General features: G+C 30.4%; 1 protein-coding gene across 1 annotated transcript; it reads right to left on the reverse strand.

The window, feature by feature from the left end:
- Window positions 1-12,190: 12,190 nt before the first annotated feature.
- Window positions 12,191-13,668, reverse strand: LOC121217870 (light-harvesting complex-like protein OHP2, chloroplastic). The gene is made up of 2 exons (XM_041094381.1): window positions 13,029-13,668; window positions 12,191-12,487 (listed from the first exon to the last, which is right to left on the reverse strand). The coding sequence occupies exons 1-2, from the start codon at window positions 13,469-13,471 to the stop codon at window positions 12,373-12,375; spliced, it is 558 nt and encodes a 185-aa protein (XP_040950315.1). The 5' UTR covers window positions 13,472-13,668; the 3' UTR covers window positions 12,191-12,372.
- Between the last annotated feature and the right edge of the window lie 5,845 nt (window positions 13,669-19,513).

Raw genomic sequence — 19,513 nt, forward strand, 5'->3', positions numbered from 1 at the left:
AATATACAACAATTGTATTCATTTTCCTCCGTCAATTGTATTCGGTATTTTAATTAAAATTTATAATTTTAAATGGGTGAGAATTGGGTTTTTTACGAAAATAATCCAAAAAAATAAAAAATACCAAAATAGTATAATTTTTTATTTACGAAAATGGTATAAATTTTTTAAAAAACATAAAAGTAAAAAAAAAAACTGGGGATTGAAGTGACAGGACCCTAGTGGAGGGTAGACCTGTCCATGGGCCGGGCCGGGCCTGGAAAAAATTTTTGGCCCACCTCCTAGGCCCGGGCCTGGCCTAGCCTGAAATATGGGCCTGAAATTTTGCCCAGGCCCGTCCTGGCCCATTTTTTAATAAATATTTAAAATTTATTTTAAAAATAAAAAAAATAAAAAAAATTATTTTAAAAGTATTTTTAAAATTAAAAAATTAAAAAATATATTTATTATATTCGGGCCAGGCCCGGCCCAAAAAAGTGGTGCCCGAGGCCCGGCCCGTTTTTTAAACAGACCTCGTTTTTTTGCCCAATCCCATATTTCAGGCCTATATTTTTACCTGAACCCTCCCATATTTCGGGCGGACCGTCGGGTCGGGCCGGGCCGCCCGGCCCATGGACAGGTCTTTTGGAGGGCCTGCCACAGGAGTCACCAGCCTTTATATTGGGGGGACCATTCGGCTGGAGGAAAAGAAAGAAAAAGAAAGAAAAGGAAAGGAGAAGAGGGAGGGAAGGAAAAAGAAATAAAAAAAATAAGCAAAGGTATTTTTTTTGTATTATTTGTGTAAAAAAATTGTGTTATGTACATTGTATGTGTTTTATTATTTTATTTAGCATATATTTTTTTATGAAATTTATTTAGCATGAAAAAACCCATGTTATGTACATTCTATGTTGATTAGATATTTAAGTAATGAAATTTATTTAGCATGTTGTAATGAGTTTTTTTACAAAATAGAATTAAAAATAAAATAATAATAATAATATGTTTAAGAAAACATAAAATACGAAAAAAAAACGGAAGTACTATATTTACTGAAAGTAATAAAATCTGAAAATAAAAAAAATACGAACAATTTATTTAAAATAAAGGTTTTTTACTAAATTTATATAAAAAACACACTAAATTAATACATTTCAAACATAATGTACTTAAAGAATGTAAAATAATAAAATATGAGAATAATATATTTTTTGAAAGTGAGAAAATCTGGAAAAAAAATACGAACAAATAGCCGAAATAATATTTTTTACTAAATTAATACATTTCAAAGATAATCTACTAAAATAATGTAAAATAATAAAATACGAAAATAATATATTTTTATTGAAAGTAATAAAATCAGGGAAAAAAATACGAATAAAGGGCCGAAATAAGGGTTTTTTTAAAATTTTATTTAAAAAACACAGTAAATTAATACATTTTAAACATAATGTACTAAAATAATGTAAAATAATAAAATACGAAAATAATATGTTTTTATTGAAAGTAATAAATATCGGGAAAAAAATACGAACAAATGGCCGAAATAAGGGTTTTTTTATAAATTTATTTAAAAAACACACTAAATTAATATATTTCAAATATAATGTACTAAAATAATGTAAAATAATAAAATTAAAAAATAGTATATTTTTTAAAGGTAATAAAATCCGGGAAAAAAATACGAATAAAGGGCCGAAATAAGGGTTTTTTACTAAATTTGTTTTGAAGTTGTAGGCATCGCAATGGCTCGATTGATTAACGACGATCCTCACATATCTGATACGGCTAATAATATGGTAATATATTATTATTTGTTAATCACTGGTTCTATTAAAAAAGGTTATACGTAATATATAGAAATAAATCATGTTATCCTAATATTTATTTTCTGTAATTTAACACTATCAGGGCTCGTACCGCGTATTAAGGGTCGGGTGAATGGTATAGGATATACGTAATATATAAAAATAAATCACGGGTTTCTTGCACTTTTTTGTACATTACAAAGTTTATACTTTTTGTATAAATTTAATTATTCTAATTTTATGTATGCTTACTTACTATGGAATTGGTCATTCACATACCAGCATAAATTTAATTATTATAAATTTAATTATAATTACACATAACAATTTTACAGCATAAGCTCAATTCCGACCCGATCTTGACGATTGTCCAACATGATAGCTTGGTCATTCACATACCTGCATAAATTTAATTATTATAAATTTAATTATAATTACACATAACAATTTTACAGCATAAGCTCAATTCTGACCCGATCTTGACGATTGTCCAACATGATAGTTTCGCTGAGAGCATTTATTCTGATTATAACCACTTAACCTGCATAATCCATAACGCTTACCATCGGATTTCTCCCTAATGTCTATTTCATTCTGGATTCTGGATGATTGTGGACGACCTCTTGGATTCCTGTGTAGCCCTCTGTCTGGGACAAACTCGAAAGTCGTCGGAGGCACCTCCCACGTAGACAGGTCAGGCAGGACGGGGAACTCATTTTCCCAGACACGCAATGTGTGCTCGAGTGTGTACACATCATCGACAAATTGTTCAACATTAAGGTTCACTTTAGTACACGCTGCCACGACATGCGCACATGGATAATGAAGTGTTTCGAACCTCCTGCAGTCGCGTCGTCTGTTCTAGAGATCAACTCTATAGGACCTAGGTGGTATACCGGGTCGACGACTGATGGTCTCAGTAACTCGAAACGTGTCCAGGCGTCGTGAATATATTTCTACATTCATCGACCTCACCATTCGACAGTTTACAACCATTGCATCCCTGACATCTTCGACAAACACGTGTCCTGCCTCGATCTGGTCGACTTGTTGCTGACCCATTCTTGGCATAAAGGTAGCCAACCTGTAGAATATAGCCGAGAAGACAGATGCAATCGGAAGATGTCATGTTTTCAACAACACAGCGTTGACCCCCTCCACTAAGTTTGTGGTCATTTGACCATAACGAAAGCCCTCGTCAAAACTTTGAGCCCATTGTCACGGTTCTATTATACCCAACCATTGTCGGAAAGATGTGTTTTTTTGACCCTCTATGTCACTCTCAAGTCGAATCATTCTTTGGCGGAAAATATGTGGCTCTAACTCGTACGCTATATACGTATTAAGAAAAGATAAGTTTCAGTAACTCGATAACATAAAATATTACAACTTATATTGAAAAAAAAAGGTTATCATTTACCCATTGCCACTACTTGTCTCTTCCAGTCTGCATTCTTATAATCTTTATGGAAGTTAGTCGCAATGTGACGGATGCAGTAAACGGATCTTCATGGCACATCAGAACGCCTAATTGCTGCAATTAAACATTTCCCTCAATCGGAGATGATGCAAATATTATCGTTGCTAATAACATACCTCCGCAGGTTGGTAAGAAAGAATTCCCAAGATTCTAAGTTCTCCTTATCTACGATGGCAAATGCTATCGGGAGCACGTTTCTATTGCCGTCTTGAGCAACCGCAAGAAGTAGGATCTGTGTATATTTTCCATATAGCCAGGTCCCATCCACCTGCACAAATGGCTTGCAGTAGGGAAATGCTCGCGCACATGGATCAAACGTCCAGAACATCCGATGAAAAATTTTTTTTCCCGGCTGTAATTGGTCATCCGAGTCGTAACAAGGTCTTGTCTGTAACTCAATCACAGTCCCCGGTACGTACTCCCACATAGCAGTTATCCATCATTGTAGCTTGTTATACAACAAATCGTAATCCCCATACAATTTCTCCATTGTCATCTGTTTAGCTATCCACGCCTTTCGATATGATACTCGATACTAGAACCATTCTTACATTTTGACAATCAGTACCGAAACTTTAATGGTCGGCATGTCCTTCACCATTAACATGATACAAGTACAGATAGTTTTCGAATCAAGTTTTCGATGATCTTCTGTCATACGTGTTGATGTGCATGTATAAGGCCCAACAAATTTTCGTATCTCCCACATCTGAGAATTTTGAATGAATGCAGCTCGTACCCGACAATTACAGCCTTCCGTTGCCTTCCAACACTCCCCAATATATATTGTCGGTTTAGACACTGCGACTTTATAATCTATTGACATGTTCATGCTATACCGTTTAATAGCACGTACGCACCCTTCTTTACTTTTGAATCTCTGGCCTACGAATAACTCCTCATTATCAGAATTTACGGCCAGCCGGTGAGCAGAAATTATTTCAGGGTACTCCGGGAACTCAGCTACATGCGCTGCGTCGGGGTCTATGAGCGACATATGTGGCCCAAGATTACTATGTATCAAAATACGTCGCATCTGGTTCCCGACCGAAGAAGCGTTAATATTTTCGTCGTTATTCACATCTTCATCGTCAATATCATCAGGTACATCGTCCACATCGGGATCACTGTCACTATTGACCTCTTCATCACAATGATCGCTACCATCGTATCCATCATCACCAACCACATTAATATCGGGTGTAATATTCAAATCGATACCGATCCCACCTATAGTCAATTCACTATCAACGTACAATATTGGAGCCATCATGCACGGTTCTTGAGCTCCGTGTTCTTCACCATATGCATTGACATCTTCATTTTGCTCCATACCAGCTAACTCAGCAAATAAGTGAATCGGTGCATTTTTGTCACTCTCATTCCCACAGTAAAGAGCGACCATTGTCTCCACGTCTTCGTCGTTTACAAGTTCCATTTCGGTGAATTTGATCGGATTTGTCGAAACTGGAAACTTGTAGAAAAATTTTTGATATACTTCTCCCACAACGTCTAACAATTTTTGCATTAATCATTCCCTTCATATCATCCAACGAGGCATTTCTATTAGATCTCATTGCTATTTGTTGCCGACATTCAAATATACATCCAATAGTTGTTGTCAAGATGATTCCATCGAAATAAACGCATACAAAAAACTTATCATCCATCTTCAATATTCAATCTGTTAAAAAATAAAAAAAATTCAAAAAAATTTTCGAACAGTAAATAAATTACTTAAATAAAAAAACTAATGTTTCAATATGCAATTTTTTCATTCTTAAGCTCATACTATTTCAGTTATCATTTTGTACATGAACAACGTTTAACCACTAGTCGTAATTACTAACACAATAATAATAATAATAATAGTTTTTTACTCAAAATAATACTAACTAACAATAATAATTAGGATTTTACTAAAAATAATAACTAACAATAATATAATGTAAAAACTAACAATCATACTAACTAAAATAATAATTAGGGTTTTTACTAATCCTAATAACTAACCATAATAATAATATTAGTTTTTTACTAACAATAATACTAAGTAACAATAATTATTAATAACTAAACCCTAAAAAATAACAATAATAATACTAACTAAAATAATAATTTGGGTTTTTATTAATCTTCATAACTAACCATAATAACTAACTAACAACAAAAAACAATAAAAATTATACAAAAAAAACATAATAACAAGATAATCCATTATTTTTTAGAAAAATGCCTTATTTTTCTATTTTTTTCTTCTCTTTCTTTCTCCTTCCTCTATTCTCTTTCTCTCTTTTTCTTTTCTTTTTCCGGCACCACCTTCTTCTTCTTCTTCTCCTTCAGCTGGTCTGAAATGGGCTTATTATACTAGAAGTGGTGCCGCCTGTGGCAGGCCCATCATCTAGATTTCAACTTTTTTTAACTGTTTTATTTTTTTGTTTTTTGTACCATTTCCGTAAATAAAAAAAATTATACTATTTTGATATTTTTAAAATTTTTTTATATTATTTTAGTAAAAAACCCGATGAGAATCTCTATTAGATTAATCTAAAGTATTATATATATATTAGTATTTATTAAATAGTTAAAAAAATTAACATAAAATATATAATTAAAAATTTAACTTATGATTAATTTGATATGCATAATTTATAAGAATGAAACATGATAATTAAATTATTAAAATATTAATCTTACAAAAATAAAAAAATTATGTATGAATAGATCTTTCTCCTTTTAAATATAATATGGACATGCTTAATAATATAAAATAATTTGGAAGTTAAATGCAACTTACTTATGATAAATATAGGTTTATAATTTTTATTTATTTATACAAAACTAAAGAAATACAAAATTTATCAAACAAGTAAATTAAACGTTGAGAATAAAACTATTTTACCTCTTTAAATAAATAAATCAACGTATAACAATTATTTAACCCTAAAAATTGATTGCTAATATATGGGGACATTGAAATGAAGTAGACGAGTCAAATCCGACATTTGTACATAAGAAAACAAGTGAAAATAAAACGAAAATTTGTCAATTCACATTGGTAGTTGGTACAATGTCGGCAAATTTATTTCTATTTTTCTCTGAGACATTCACTTCAAGTCCCTGCTGTCCCGGTTGGCGTGGCGGTCACCATTTATTCTTAGTATAGAGATCCTAACAAATATGTAATTAGTATGAAGTAAATATTCTAATTATTGAGTCAATGTACTATAGACAAAGGAAACAAAGAGTTAAAATAACTTTTATATATTTGTTTGTATTTTAAGAAGTTTATAATTGATTATTTTTAGGGTTAGAGTTGAATTATAAATTTTGGTAAGAGTTAAAATGTATTTTTATTATTGTATTAATTAATGTTTTTAAAAGATTATCCCTCTCATAAGACTCCTAATCATGATATCAAATTAACTAAACATAAATTTAATTTAACAATACTCGAAGATTTAAACTTCTAAAACATTTGAACTCGGATGCGTGAAACTCTACACCCAAATTTTAATTATCAATATTACTTACATTTTTATATTTTTTGAAGATACACTTTTACTATTTCATCAATAATTGTTATCTTTTTATAAAAATATTGCTTAATTTTTTATATTATTCTTATTCTTTTCACCCATAGTCATAATACTCATTTATTTTATGTATTGTTCATATTTTAATTTTTCATTTTGTCTAATTGATATTGTTAAAATAATTTACAATATGCCACATATTATAATTATTTTTTATCATAATAATATTTAAAGTATATTTAAATAAATTTGGCATGTAAAATTTGTTGTAGGCAGGGTTGAACCCTTTCATATATTTGCATTATTTTATGTTATTTATTTCATTGTTTTGGATTAGTGTTAAATATACTCTTTTTTTTAAATTTCATTAAAAATGTATTTTTTCTTGTTTAAAAAAGAACAGTACAGGCTATTACATAGCAATTAGTTTAATAGTAAATAATCCGTTGAGGTCTTTATGTGGTGCATTTAGAGCAAAATCAAGAGGTTGAGACCAACAATGAACGCTAATGCCCCATTCTTTCTGCAGCCTTTGCTAAGCAATTAACTAGTCTATTTTCATATATTTGTATTGTGGCATAAGAACTTGGGTTCAATCCTTAACAACACCACCTCTACCCCTAACTATCAAAAGAAAATAATAATAACTTCTTAGGTTCTAATCTTATTGTGTTAAATTATTGATTTTGTATAAGAATATAAAAGGACAAAAATACCCACATAATAATGCAACTTTGTATAAAAGCACTTTCTTTAGTCATTTTTTTTTATCCAAAATGACAACTTAATTATGAACTTAAATAATAGTTGTAATAAGGCCCAATCGGCCTGGGCCCACGTAATAAGCCAAAACAAAAAAATGAACAGGCCTACATTTTGCAAGCCCAACAAAGCAGCCCAAACCCAAAGATCAACACAGCAAAACACAAAAAACAAAACCCTAGCCGCATCTACCTCAGCGCTGCAACAGCATCCACGCGACGCCCAATGCCCGATTGCCGCAGACCAAAATGATTTTTAAGGTGGACCGGTCACACCTTAATAAAGGATCGGTGGCGACTCCAGTTTTATTTTTAAAAAGTCGACAACTAAAATTTTTGTTTTCAAAAAACGGTTTCGACAATAGTATTAAAATATAAAATTATTATTATAATTGTCGATTGAGTCTTAGCTCGGTTAGCATTAGCATTGTTGCTAGTGCAGAAGTTCGTGGATTTGAGTGTTCTGAAGCGCGTTTATCCCCCTATTTAAAAGTTGGGATGAGTTACGAGAATTTAAACTAAAACCATTAATGTCACTGTTCCTAAACAAATTGTGACTAAACTTTTGTGCTCCATTATCTGTAGAACCCTGACTACATTGTATTCTTGTTGTTGCTAGTCCCTCAAGCTTCACTACATTGGGGTGATCCAACTTCTGTAATATCATTATTTATTGTGCCATAAATTTCACACTCCCAAGATCTGATATGTCAAACCGGAACTTCTTCACTTTTGTGTTCCATTACCTGTAGTCCCTCAAGCTTCACAACATTGGGATGATCCAACTTCTGTAATATCATTATTTATTGTGCCATAAATTTCACACTCCCAAGATCTGATATTTCAAACCGAGACCTTCTTCAAGTCAACTATCTTTTGTATCATTTTCTTACCATAGAATTGACCATTTTTCAAGTTATACTTGTATCAGTTGCTCACAGAATTAAGGGAAATAATATCATCAACCTTCAATAAATTCTTGTTACTTGGATCAAGTGTGGTAAAAAGCAACTCAGATCATATAAAACAACCAACTTGGTCCTGTCCAGTTTAGATTATTCAACACTCTAGCCAAGTTAGTAAAGAATGAGAGCATCAAAGATTTTAGTGAATCTTTTTCTTTTTTCTTTCCAGCACTTCCTTTGTAGACAAAATTGTTTGCAACACATGCATCGATGATATCATGTGCTTTATGATATCATCAGACAGGGAAATAATAGTGAAACTAGAAGCCCTGATCATTGAATTGTGCTTGTCATTGTTGTACAAATAGCTGAAACTTGAGAATGCAATCCCCTTAACACTTCCATGGGAAAAACTGAAGAGTTAAGATTGGAATATGCAAACCACTAGCATTTTTGCCATTTTAGAATTTAGAAGTTGCAATGCAAGATAACGTATGACAAACAGAACTTAAGAAGGGTGTAACACTCCTAACCCGTATCCATCGTCAGAATAGGGTTATAGAGTATTACCGGAGTTTACAAATTAATTTACAGACATTTCATTTCATCAAGCATTTATATTTATAACCAATCAAAATCAAAACATTAATGAGCTAACATTGGCCAATTTAACTTATACATGTCATTATAACCAGAATCAAGTCATCCAAAATTATCGATAAAACCAATGGATAGTGTGATATATCTTCGACAAGCTTCCAACCCAATCTAGCTTCTGATAATCATTTCAATGCATCTAATAATTATACATATTACCAATAACAATTCAATTCCAATAAGAAAACACATATTTATATAATATTCATCACCAAATAACATTCACTTTAATTAAAATTATACAAAATATAGTTCATACGAACTTACCAGGCTAAATTGCAAAAATACCAAAATTCAGGGACATTTTGGTAATTTTTATTTTCCTCGAAATTTCCACCCAATCTTGATCTAAATTAATATTTCATTCAATTTATTAATTTAAATAATAAAACAATTCATTTCATGCAATTTGGTCACTTTTTGACATTTTTACAAAATTACCCTTAAAATTTTACTTTTATTCAATTTAGTCCCTGAACCTAAAACATGCAAATTAGCCATTTTTAATGAAAACTAATGCTAGTTGAATAATCATATATTTTCCTCCTCCTCCTGTCCTTTCCACATCCTTAATGTATATAACATGTTTATATGTAACATTATCTATAATTTCACTATTTATTTATATGTTCATTCAAAGCTGTCCACTTGAGTCATAGTCACTAAATTATTTATATCTTGAGCTACGAAACTCCGAATTAAGATCCGCTAAATTTATATGAAACTATACTCACATATCTTATTACCATAAAATTTTCAGAATTTATGGTTTAGCCAATAAGTACAATTTATTCTTTAAAGTCATCCCTGTTCTACTGTCTGACAGTTTCGACCCTTCTTCACTAAAAATTAATTATCTCCTCGTACAGGATTCAGATGATGTTCCCGTTTGTTTCTATTGAAAATAAACTCATTAATAATTTTAAACATATAAATTCTAACCCCCAATTATTTTTATACAATTTTTAATGATTTTCCAAAGTCAAAAAAGGGGAACCCGAATTCATTCTGACCTTGTCTCACAAAATTTATTATACCTGATGATTTACAATTCAATTACTTACACCGTTTCTTCTATGAGAAACTAGACTCAATAAGCTTTAATTCCATATTTTTAATCCTCTAATTCGATCTCTACAATTTATGGTGATTTTTCAAAGTTAGTCTTCTGCTGCTGTCCAAAACTATTTTAGTGCAAGATGTTAATTACTAAGTTTATAACTCCCTATTTCCCTTTCTCTATAATATTTCCCATCACTTTTACACTTATTTCCCTTCACTAACATATCAAGAATATAAGACCTTATATAAGAAAACTCTACTATAACATCATTTCCATGCTTTTTCAATAATATCAAACTTAAAAATATATTGAAATCTTGATGTTCTTACCTTGCCCTTTTAGTTTCAAACTTTAACTTGATTTTCTCTCTCCTCCAGCTTCTATTTCTTGAATCTAACTTGATATTTTAGCTCCCCATAGTCTCCTTGTTATCTTTCTCTCTTGATGGATATGGAAATTCTTTTGATTTCTAAGTGAAAATGGTGAGTATTTGGTGAAAGGACTAAATTGTAAAGAAAAGAAAACCTTCTTTCTTTCTTCTTCTTCTCACGTTGGTGCATGGGAAAGATGATGATAATTTTTCATCTTTCTCTCCTTATATATTAAATACAATAATAAAATAATAATAAAATAATAAAATATCTCTTTAAAATATTAATAAACTAATATTTATTTATTTAATTAATCTAAAATATCACCAACATCATCATTGCCTTTTGGATTTCTCTCTCTCTTCTAATTGACCATTTTGTCCTTTATAATCTTTAAAATTTTCATTCTTGAGTCATCACTTAATTTGGTAAAATTATGATTTAGTCCCTCAAAATTCTTTACCTTTTCAATTTGATCCTAATTCATCCATTTTCCTTATTTTACTAAATTAAGTATACCTACTTTATTACTGTAGTAATTTTCTGGGTATTAGAGGGGCTTCATCATAGAATGTAGAAAAAGAAAAACTGTCCAATAGGATGTTGCCAAGTCATGATACTGATCCCACATGAAGGGTCATGAAGGGTGTTAACTATCTGATTTGGCTAACTTGTCTCATCTGTCAGACAGCAATTGGGAAGGGAGAATCCTCATTCTTCTGACCTTCTAAACTGCTGCAGCTACCCTTAACCCTGAGCAACAGGACCTAAACTTGAATCTATCATATTTGGTAGACATTGATAAGTAAGGATTCAATCAACCCTACATTTTTATCTTATAATCTCCTACATCCTACAACTTCAACTATGGATCATGGAATATTTAGCCGTTGAACAAACTTTGTGAACTTTTGAAATAGTTCAACAACTGTGTGATCTCTTTTGCCTGTTGGAAGCAAGCACCCTGAGGCATTGATTCAAAATTTTCACAATAGATTTTTAAAATTGCCAACTTGTTGCATGATATTGTTATTTTTGGCCTTTTATGACAGACCATTGATTATGATGCTATGCTGCAATTTTGTTTTTTTTTTTTTCGCATTTTCCTCTAATCATATGGATTTTATTTTTCTGTAAAAGAAGTTATTTAAGAAACATTTTTTATGTCTATTGTGAAGTTTTTCATCATTCATTATGGTAACTTGTACCTATTTCCTCTGGTGCTACTCTGCCCTTTTTTTCCCACCGAGATGAAACTTGTTTATTATATATATAATATTAAGGTATCCTGCCACACCACTAGCAGGCAATTTCTCCAACTTGAACTCATGATAGCTGTGAACACCCTCGGCCAATGAACCAAACACTGGGGTTCAGTCCAAAACTTTCTTTAACCTATCGAATTAACTAGTTTCTCCTAGCCTTTTTACATTTTATCATAAGAAGCTATTCAAAATGTTATAAAAACTTAATTACTTCATAATCAAATTAATGCCACAATCAGAGGGCTCACTAACTGATTTAATGTGGTGTAAACATGATGAAATGTGCCCATTCCTGTAGCAATTCATAACTAAAATTACAAGCAAGGCGGCTAGTATTCTGCAGAAAAAAGCTACAAACATCAAAATAAAGAACTTGATGACTTGAAATCCAAGCAAATTGTTGAGATACAGCTTGTTATAATTGATTGGTGAAGCAACAAGAATGGCAAACAACTTGCTCAACAAGTTGCAGACAAAACATTGGATATAACTTACAGAAATCATAAAGTATGACTAGCAGCAGCATTGTGGTATACAAGAAAAAGAGTCATTCCAAATCTATTATCCCGAAATTCGAGAGCATGATCTTTACTTGATCGACAAAATCCGAGCCTGTTGCATACTCGGTTAACATCCCAACAGCAAAACCAAACATTGCCCATCTGCAACACCAACATCCCCAAAATCAATTACAAACAGTAAGTATTTGTATGTCATTACAAGCAGCAAGGATAAGGGTTTTAGAACAAGTTAAATGCAATAACAAACTAAACAGAAAATGCTTAAAAATGTGAAAAGAAAGTTCAAGTTTTAGAGTGTGTCTGTGTTGGCATGTACATACATACATATAATATATATATCTTCTTCCAAGGAAGATATTTGGTTGCTTCAATCAAAATCCGTTATTAGTGGACACTTCTGTTCTATGAACTATTCTCTCAATATCACGCAATGTGCTCATAACTCATATGCTATGGCTATGGCTATTCTGCTAAAGTTATCAAACAGATTTATAAGGTTTTGAAATCAAATTTTAAGAATATGATTGATAAAATCCACATCCACACACCCCAAATCTCAAAACTTCCATAAGATGGCAAATAACATATCCGCACCAATGTAATTGTTGTTCACTCAGTTTTTAATTAAGACAAAGCAAAATTAAGGGTAAAAATAAAGGGCATAAATAATAATTCCATTTACCTTCCATTAGCAATCTCATTCTTCCCAAGGAACCCAAAGAAAGGCCCTTGACTAGATTCCTCAAGCTTCTTCTGCTTAAAGTATTCTTGCAGCTCCTTTGCCTTCTGTCTCTGAAACTCCAAAGTGATCACATTCTGGTCCCCAACAGCTGCCGCTGAAGGCGGCGGAGACGGAGGGGAAGAAAAAGAAGGAGGTGTCGGTTGTGGCGGAGGAGAAGCGGAGGGAGAAGAAGGTGGGACGGGTTTCAAAGGAGGTGGTGGAGAAGGTGCCACAGGTCTTCTCAAAGGACCCTCAGTTTGAGAACTTCTTATCGTCACAATATAAGGCTTGGGTGGTACAGACAATCTACAACTGGTCGAAGATGAGGTTGATGAGGAACATGGAGGTGAAGCAGAAGAAGGGTTTGGGATTTTCAGACATGAGATTGAGGTTGCCATAGACATTAGTATTAGGTGGTTGTTTTTTCTTTGGTTTATCTAAACTCTGGGGATTTTTGTGTGTACTTTTTATGATCTTACAGGGTTGAGATTTGTGTCAGAACTTAGAAGTGGGGTGTGTGGATAAGGCGTCGCCAAGTTTCAACGGACAGATGGCTTTGAACGTATGTGTAGCTGTCCATTTCGACATGAGACCATTACATAGAATAAAATTATTATTATTTATTATTATAAATACATGAGATAAAATAGTATGAAATAAATAATATAAAAATGTTTAACACATATTCTTAAAATGTGCACACAATTTCCATGAAAAATAACAAATAAAAAATTCTAAATAAAGAATAATTATTAGATTAATATTTGATACATCGGCATTATATATATTTTTTCATTTTATAAGTTGTTTTAAAAAATTATCATTTATATATTTTTTAAAATATTTATTTTTTTAATATTTTATTGAATTCTATAAGAAATTTGTCAACCTTTGAACTTTAGTTGTGAAGTAAAAAAACTACATTGATAGTATACTAAATATTATTCCATAATTATTTAGTTTAATTTTTTTAAATGAGATGAATATGCAACTATTTAGTTTATTAGAAAATGGGGGGGGTTAGTATTTGAAAATTATTAGTGGTAAAATCACTTTTTGGAGCTTGAACTTGGTAATTACTTTTACATTTAGGCTTAAACTTTTTTTAGTCTTTGAACTTGGAAATAATTGTCAAGTTCAGATTCTAATGTAAGAGTGATTATCGAGTTCAAGGACTAACTTAGGCAAAAAAAAAGAGTTTAAGCCTCAATGTGAGAACAATTGTCTAGTTCAAACCCCAACATGATAACAATTGCCAAGTTCAAAAACTAACTTGGATAAAAAAAAAACTCAAACAGAGTTGTTGACAAGTTTAGACCCAAGAAAATGATATAACCAAATTATTGAATAATCAAAATTCTCTGTTTTGCTTTTCCTAATTATTTCAGGAAAGGTTGAAACTAGAAAATTGGTTTAGGGAATAAAAATGAATAATAAATTTTTAGAGGGTCAAGTGTGATTTTATCATTAAATTAATTTGCGATTTCACAAAATTAAAAGGGAGTTATAAATTAATTTACCAATTTGGGGGGGGGGGGGCCAAAGTCCATTGCCCCTGTTGTCGCCCCTCGTTTCAAGAGTCTCCACCATACTAAATCCAAATTTATTTTTTTATTAGAATTCAGAATTTTTATTTTTCTAAATAAATCTTGGGTTTGTGTTTGGAGATTCCTTTGGATCATTGGACTTTGATTTCAAATTTTTCCCCTCCAATTAATTTGTTGAATTGAGGGAGCTCCGGAGAATTTAAATTATTTAAAGACAATCAATTCTTTCTACTTAGACTTGTGACAGCTCTTCAAACATTTTTTTTTTCTTAGGATTTGTGGGAGCTTTAAAGAATTTAGAGAAATTTGGATGCACCACTAGACTAAATCATTAAAACAGCAGCAATGTCGATTAAATTATTTATTTCAATGATAATGTAATAGTAAAATTAAATTTAGTAGTAGGACTAGGAGATGCATTTAATAAAAGTGTATATAGGTATATTATTTATATATATGTCTTAATAATATTTATAAACAATACATATTAACTCTAAAAACAATACATATTATTACGTATATTAATTAAAAATTTTAATTTATTAACTAATTATACAATTATATAAATCTATTATTATATTAAATAAATATCTTAAAAATAAATTAACCAAGTAAAATATTTATAATAAATAACTTAAAATATATTTTATAAAAAATGAATAAAATTAGAACAAAAAGTATTGCCAGGAAAAAAATGGTAGAAAGTAATTATAGAGGGTCCAATTAACACTTGCCAGAATTCTACCTAAAATATCTAACGATTTTAAGTCTCTTTTTTTCGCAAACCGTGACAAATGGTATATTTTTAATAGATTCATTTAGATTGATATTAATATAATTATACTGATAAAATTTTGAATCAATTTAATATTTTTAGCGCATTAATTTAAAATATTGTGTAATAGTCTGATTTTAGGCCTAGTCAGAACAATGGTTTCGGGACCACAAATCCGACGAGAAAAAAAAATGTAATGGCCTGAATTTTCAGAGGTGTCGGAACGGTGATTCGAGATCACTAAATTCGACAAATGGGTAGAAAATATTATTAATTTAGTAAGTATAAGTTAAATGTGAAGTTAGGAAAATTTTTGAAATAGTGAATAGTGCACTAGAAATAAATATTAAAATAATTAGAATCGAAATGAGGTATCAAGACCTCGGGGATTTTAAACCGAGCCATAAATATTTTTATAAATATTTATAGAGTGTTAAAAATTTAGTATTAAAGTTTCGTTAAGAAATTTTAAAGTTCCGATAATTAATTGAACAAAAAGGACTAAATTGTAACAAATGCAAAATTTTAGGAAATAATTAAATAGTTTAAATGATAAAAGGAAGAGGGCTTAAAAGGCAAATAGACTCAAGGTCTATTTGGGCTGGACGGCAAAGGCATGAAATCAGCAAGAAAGTAATAAGAATTAAGGGCAAAATTGGAATATTGTAAAATTTGCTTAATAAAGTTAGGACCAAAGTGGAATTATCTAGATTTCTCTTCATTTTTCTGAATTCTCATAAGCTAAAACACCATGGAAGGGCTTCTTTAAGCTGGTTCTTCATATTTTTATTACAAGTAAGTTCAATTCTTGACTATTTCTTAAAATTTTTGTATTTTTATGACTTTTACAACTAGGCCCACTTGTTAAATTCATTAGTTTTTGATTTTATGAAAGAAGTTGAAAGTTGATATGAATATGTGCTGAAATTATATGATGATTTAGCATGAAATTAGAGCTTTAAATTGTTCATATGCTGATTTTATTGAAAGAATTGAATAGAAAGTGAATGTTTGGGACCTAATAGTAAAAGAGTTTGAAGATAGAGCTATATGTGTAAATTCTGAATTTCAATAGTTGTGTAACAACTTATAATGTCTAGGTAAAGTATTAATTGAGAAAATTAGATTAATTGAGGGGTTAATTGAGAAAGGACCGAATTGTATAAACTGTGAAATTTGGGGCAAAATGGAAATCAACATTTTGCACTAAAGCAGTTTTGGACAGCAGCAGTAGTGTAACTTTGAAAAATCACCAAAAATTGTAGAGATTGAATTATAGGATGAATAAAATATGAAACTAAAGCTTATTGAGTCTAGTTTCTTATAAAAGAAACGGTGTGAGCAATGGAATTGTAAATCATGAGATATAATAGATTTTGTGAGACAAGGTCAGAATGAATTCGGGTTTTCCTGTTCTGACTTTGGAAAATCATTAAAAATTGTACAAAAATTATTATGAGTTATAATTTATATGGTTAGAATCCTTAATGAGTCTATTTTTAGAATAAATAAACAAAAACATCATCTGAATTTTTTAAAATGAGATAATTAATTTTTTAGTGAAGAGTGGTCGGAACTGTCATACAGCGAAACAGGAGAAACTTTAAAGAATAAATTGTACTATTTGGCTGAACCAAAAATTCTTAAAATTTTATTTTATGAAGATGTGTGAGTCTAGTTTCAGAGAAAATTAACGGATCTTAATTTGGAGCTCTGTACCTCCGGATAAAAATAATTTAGTGACTCTGACACGGATAAACAGTTTTGAATATACATGTGAGTGAATAGTGAAATTATAGCTGATGTTGTTTAAGTGTGTTATACACATTAAGGATGTGGAATGGAGAGGAGGAGGAGGAAAAATTGGGAAATATATGAATGATTTGTGTATAATTGGTCATATGCTTGATTTTAATTGATAAACAATGAAATAGAAATGATGCTTATATTTGTGCATTATTGGTCATGGTTTAAGCTCATGTGTGAAAATAAAAGTTTCATAGCATGTGTGTATGGTATATTCGGTATATGATTTGGCATGAAATAATGTCATTAATGGTTTATGAATTAACACATGTTGGTAAGCCTGATACATGAATAAATGTTGTGCTCATCCATGCTTATAATGCTTATGTTATACGTGTATTTGGCTAACATATTTGGTGTATATGCTTAGGCTTTGGCCAAGTAGTGGCCAGATTATGCCACGTTAAATTTATAAGTTATGCATTGAAATGGTTTATCGTGTGGTTAGTTCCAAAAAGAGTTATGTTTAAATACACTAGCTTGCAACTATGGTTGAATGATATGCTTATATCTTGTGTGATGTGCATAGAAACAAGTATGGAAAGATAATGAAATAATAAGTTCATATGGCTGAAATTTAATGATTAAATGTTAATTTCATGAATTATACAATGTATGATGAAATGTATTTATTTTTGAAATGAGAATAAAATAAAAATGTGAAAAATCGAATAAATGATCAAATTAAGCGGAACACCAGATTTGAGTACTTCTGATCAAGTGACAAAGTGATAAGTGGTAGCTTTAGCTACACTTATCACTTATCTGATCAAGTGAAAAAGTGATAAGTGTTATACTTATCTGATCAAGTGACAAAGTGATAAGTGTTAGTCTTAGCTACACTTATCTGATCAAGTGAGAAAGTGATAAGTGGTAGCCTAGCTACACTTATCTGATCAGGGACAAGTGATAAGTGATCATACGTAAGACCATAGTTATACTATGGCAAAATGAAAGTGAAGTACTCAATTTTCCGTAACCGTTCCCTAATTTGATTAAGGATGGTAAGTGACAAATGGGCCCAAAAGAATCAAAGTAAATGGATAAGTGGTAGTGTATTTATATCAGGACGATGTTGTTATTCAAGCTAAAGTGATATTTTCATTGCAAAATTGAGAATTTCATAAATGTGTTATTGAATGGTATAATCAATAAACATTGAGTTAAATGGTAAATACGTATTAGTGTTGAACTTGATGTCATTGAATTGTACGTGAATTAAATGGAAATTGCTAGTGATATGATCTAAATCGTGAGCATGAGAAATTGCGAATTGAAGGAAATGAAAATGAAGCATTGAATTGCATGAGTATGTATCGGGTCTCGTAAGACCTAAATTATTATGATTATAACATTTTGAGGATATACTGTGAAAGGTTATAGGAGCATGTTAATTATTTTGAAAGTTTTAATTTAGATGAAATTTTATAACTCGGTTAAATACGTTTACAAGTGCATGTGTTTTAGTAATGCCTCATACCCTATTCCGGTATTGAATACGGGTAAGGGGTGTTACGTATTGTCTATATTAATATATTTAATAATTAATTTTTTTTAACATAAAATATTATCTTTTTATTTTACTCTAAACTTAATATACATGATTTATATAAATGAAACATGAAATATGATTGTTAAAATATTGATCATAAAAAGAAATTAATGAATTCATCGAATATATATATAAATATAAATGATAAAAAAGAGTTCGGTTACTATAATGAAAGAAGAAAGGTTGTTAAATGGTTAATATAATAAAAGAAACTTTACAAACGAAAACCTCCAAACGGATAAAACTATTGCCATACCTGAAAAATAAAGTTAACATTGCAACATTTTAAATTAATCTGTAAAGTGTTATTTTTTTTATTCTATACGCAATGTATAAAATAATAACAATAATAAATTTAGTCATTATCATTTATATTTTTGTCAAATTAATCTTATTCTTTTTAATTAAATTTAATCTTCAACCTTTTAAAAAAGATAAAAAATTAAAATGTTGAGCATAACAACTTGTATATAAAACAAGTATTGCCATGTCCAAATAATACATAAAGATTGCCACACATTTGCCATGCCAACATAAATCTAATATTTTAATTGATATTTTCATTAAAAAATTGATTTAATTAATCAATACTCAAATTAGGTTAAAAAATAAAGACCAAATTAATAAAAAAAATTAAATATTAAAAACTAAATTTACTCAAAAAATTATTAGACGATGCTGAATTTTTTTTTAAACATATCCACTTAACTATTCATATATGTATGACCAAGTAACTAAACTATTCAAAGAACCGGAATAGACTTGG

The sequence above is a fragment of the Gossypium hirsutum genome, chromosome D05 (assembly GCF_007990345.1).
Source record: "Gossypium hirsutum isolate 1008001.06 chromosome D05, Gossypium_hirsutum_v2.1, whole genome shotgun sequence".
NCBI lineage: Eukaryota > Viridiplantae > Streptophyta > Magnoliopsida > Malvales > Malvaceae > Gossypium > Gossypium hirsutum.